Genomic DNA, 3,550 nt, shown 5'->3' on the forward strand with positions numbered 1-3,550 from the left:
CAGGTAAGCAGGTGAGGCTCACAGTATGTACTGCTGGCTGCAGGGTGGTGACGGGGCCGAGTCGGGGTCGGAGTTGAACCTCAGGCTGGGGCTGGAGCATCGAGGGGAGGGCAGGGGGCTGGGACCTCCTGCCAGGAACTGGAGGAGAGCTCCGCCTCCTCCACCTGGTCCTCCTCCTTCTGGTCCATCTCCTCCCCCGTCACCCCCGGGGCTGGCCCTCTGGGGGGAGTAAGGCGAGGGGTGAGGGCTGGGAGGCAGCGCTGGGTCGGGGGGGACGGGCTGCTGTCCGGGCTGGATGGAGGCCAGCGGCTGGTGCCGAGGCGACTGTGGCGGTCTGGTCAGGACGCTGAGCAGCTCTGCAGACACACAGAGAACAAATGAAACTACCAACAAGTCCAACAGATGCTCTGTCCTCCGTCGGCTCATCCAGCTGCTGCCGGCTGTCCAATCCTGTTTGTAGCTGAAGGACAGAAGCCGAGTCTTTTCTAGACCAGTTTGTTTCTGTGTTTGTCTCCAGCAGCAGCGTTGATGAGTCAGAGGACAGGAAGCAGCGAGGGTCAAACCTCTCATGAACCACGGTGACGACACTCTGCTGGGACGACCAGAGGGTCCATCCTGCACACAAACACACACCTCGGTCTCCATGAATACTCTGATCAGAGACTCCAGAACAAACCAGTTCTGTGTGCTGCCTCAGAGCTCTGAACATCACGACCTGGAGAACATCATCACAGACATCCTGCTTCAAGTGTTCCCGCTGGTGTCCCCCATACAAAGGAAGAACAGCTCGCTCCACAGTCCACCACGTGTCTGGCAGAATCCTGTACAGGCTCATCTCTTAAAACGCCCTAAAGAACCTCTAGAACCTCCCAAATGCCTACCAGAACCACAAATAGGGCCTCTCAAACCTCCTCACTGATGACTAGAACGACTTGCAGGAGTCCTAGAATGACCTCAATGACCAACAGAACCACTTAAAGAACCTCTAGAATCTCTTCACTTGCCACCAGAAAAATCTAAAGGACCACTTGGAACGTTTAACCCAAAGAACCTCTACAACTATCTCCAGAAACTTATCAGTGACCAACAGAACCACCAAAGGCCTCTTAAATCTGCCAGAACATCCTGTTTGACTACATTAGAAACTGAAAGTAGACCTTTAGAGCTGCCATGAGTTGCCACATTAACAACCAATACACCACCTCAGTGACCAACAGAACCCAATAAACCCTACGCACTGACCAACAGAACCATGATAACCTGGTCAGTGACCAAAAGAACCACCAAAGGAATTGTTTCAACATTTTCAATGACCTCAAAGAACCTCACCAATTATCGTTAAAACTACCCTGAGAACTGGGTCCCTAGAACTGCTAGAATTACGGCCAAAACCATCTCAAGGATCCTTTGAACAGTCCTCAGAACCACCACAACCACCTTAAACCCTCATATAGACCTTCAGGTACCAGAACCAATAGTGACCACCTGGGACTGTTTAAACCTTGTTGATGACCTTCAAAACGACCTCTAGAAACAACCACCTGAAAGGACGGAACATCCTCAGTGACCTCGAGAACCTCATCAATCATTTCTGGAACTAACTGCAGAACTCGGTCCTCTCGAGCCTCCCCAGTTCCCACTAGAACCACCTAAATATTCCTTTAAACCTTCTTAATGACAACTAGAACCACCTAAGAGCTCCAACAGCTCACAGTGAAAGACGTAGAAACAGAAGAGCAGCAGGAGACAAACTGATGGACGTCAGCTGATCCACATGAACAGAGGAAGTCATTGAATCGTTCTGCTTCTGTTCTACATGTTCAGTCACCCTTATGCAGAACATCTGGTGAATACTGGTTCCAGATACTGGTTCTCGGCCCTGAGAGACCCACGTCGGTCCATCCCTAGTTTAATCCTCGTAGAACTGTAAATCCAATATGACCTCCACAAGACGGTTAAAAAGACCCGTAGTTCCCAACAGAACCACCTGATTAATAAACATTAGAACCACCTAAAAGTTCTATGCAGCGTACTTGCTGACCAACAGAACCATCAAAGACCTCTAGAGACTCCCCGTCACTACAGAACCAACTCAGAGGACAGTTAGAACATCCTCATCAACCTGAACCTCATCAGTGACATCCAGAACCAACTTTAGAACTTGGCCCTCTACAGCCTCCCACCAGAACCACTGAAGTATTGTTGTAAACCTTCTTAATACCCACTAGAACCACATAGACGTAGCTGGCCAACAGAACAATCAGAAAGACCTTTGGAACCTCCTCTGTGACCACATCAACGTCATCTAAAGGCCACAAGAGCCTCCTAGACGACCAGAACCAGAACAACATCAAACTGAGAACAATTTGTTTGATGGTTGGCTGATCAGGAGGCGGCTGGATCCATCTCCAGTAATTAAAGTGGTCGATGGTTCTGGTGGGGTTTCACTGTAGCCGCCGTATGTTGTGCACGAAGCTGCGCCGCCACGCAGGAGGTCTGGAGCTGAATCCCAGTCAGTGTGTCTCACGTGCTGCTTTAATTCTGCATGCGGTTCTATAAATAGAACGTTGGGGGAACAGCGTGTCGTCAAACAAGCGGCTGGTGGCTGCAAACAAGGCGGCTTCACCACAAACATGAACGTGACAGAAGCTGTACCGTGAACGAGGAGCACGAAGGCGAAGCAGCTGCAGATGTTCTCAGTGAAAACACGTTTGTTCATGAGAAGCGCCTCTGAAACACAAAGTTCCTTCACACATGAACTCTGGCGTTTACGCTGTCGGTTCTCTCACTGCAGCTTCACACATCGAGGCTTACATTCCTGAGTCTGGAAGGAACTTTGGACAACAGAACGAAAGAAATGTGTTTCTGAAATAAGAACATGTCAGATGGACAGACAGGTGTGTCTACCTGGAGGACTGTTCTCGTCTGCAGGGACACTGTGACACAGAGCCAGCGTCTTGCCGTCCTTCCCTCCGAGCTCCGCCGGGACACTGGGGCTCTTCTGCTCCTTGCTGCCCAGGGCAGGAGGGCTGTCCTCTGGGGACGGACCCAGCGACGGCCCCCCCTCCACCTCCAGCGCCTGGAGCTTCAGCAGGGAACTCTGCAGGCAGAAGCAGAACATGCCAGAGATTAGCCAGGACCCAGGAGGAGTGTGTGTCTGGCACAGTCCAGTGTCTCTGGGACGTGGAGGGCAGTAAGACTCTGTCACAGATCCAGATACTAGCCAGGTCCCAGGCTCTGAAGCATCACATGTGGAGGTGTGGCACCGAGTGGGCTGCAAGGAATACGCTCAGGAAGTAGTCTCCTCCCACAAACCAAAGGATGAGTCAGTCAGCCTTCAGTCCAGGAATTACTCTGGTACCTTCCAGAGAAACAAGCCTCCCAGTCAGCAAATTCTTCCAGAGATTAGTCAGGTACGCTCCACATGCACATGAACAGTTTGGTGCATGTGGCTCCTTCCTCCTTCTCCTGTCAGCTTAGTGCTCCAGGAATTAGCCTGAGCCAGTAACCGTGGGAGCAAAATCCAAAGAGCTGATTTCCTCCTCAGTAT

General features: G+C 51.3%; 1 protein-coding gene across 1 annotated transcript in view; it reads right to left on the bottom strand.

Moving 5' to 3' along the window:
- Positions 1-3,121, bottom strand: part of LOC103373745 (protein FAM13C) — a 9,895-nt gene extending 6,774 nt beyond the window's left edge. Inside the window, exons 1-2 of the mRNA XM_008303713.1 lie at positions 2,908-3,121; positions 23-356 (exon numbers count right to left, since the gene is read on the bottom strand). Coding sequence (XP_008301935.1) covers positions 23-356; positions 2,908-3,121 — 548 coding nt within the window. The remainder of the gene's footprint in view (positions 1-22; positions 357-2,907) is intronic.
- Positions 3,122-3,550: the final 429 nt, after the last annotated feature.

The sequence above is a fragment of the Stegastes partitus genome, unplaced genomic scaffold (assembly GCF_000690725.1).
Source record: "Stegastes partitus isolate 25-593 unplaced genomic scaffold, Stegastes_partitus-1.0.2 Scaffold2054, whole genome shotgun sequence".
NCBI lineage: Eukaryota > Metazoa > Chordata > Actinopteri > Pomacentridae > Stegastes > Stegastes partitus.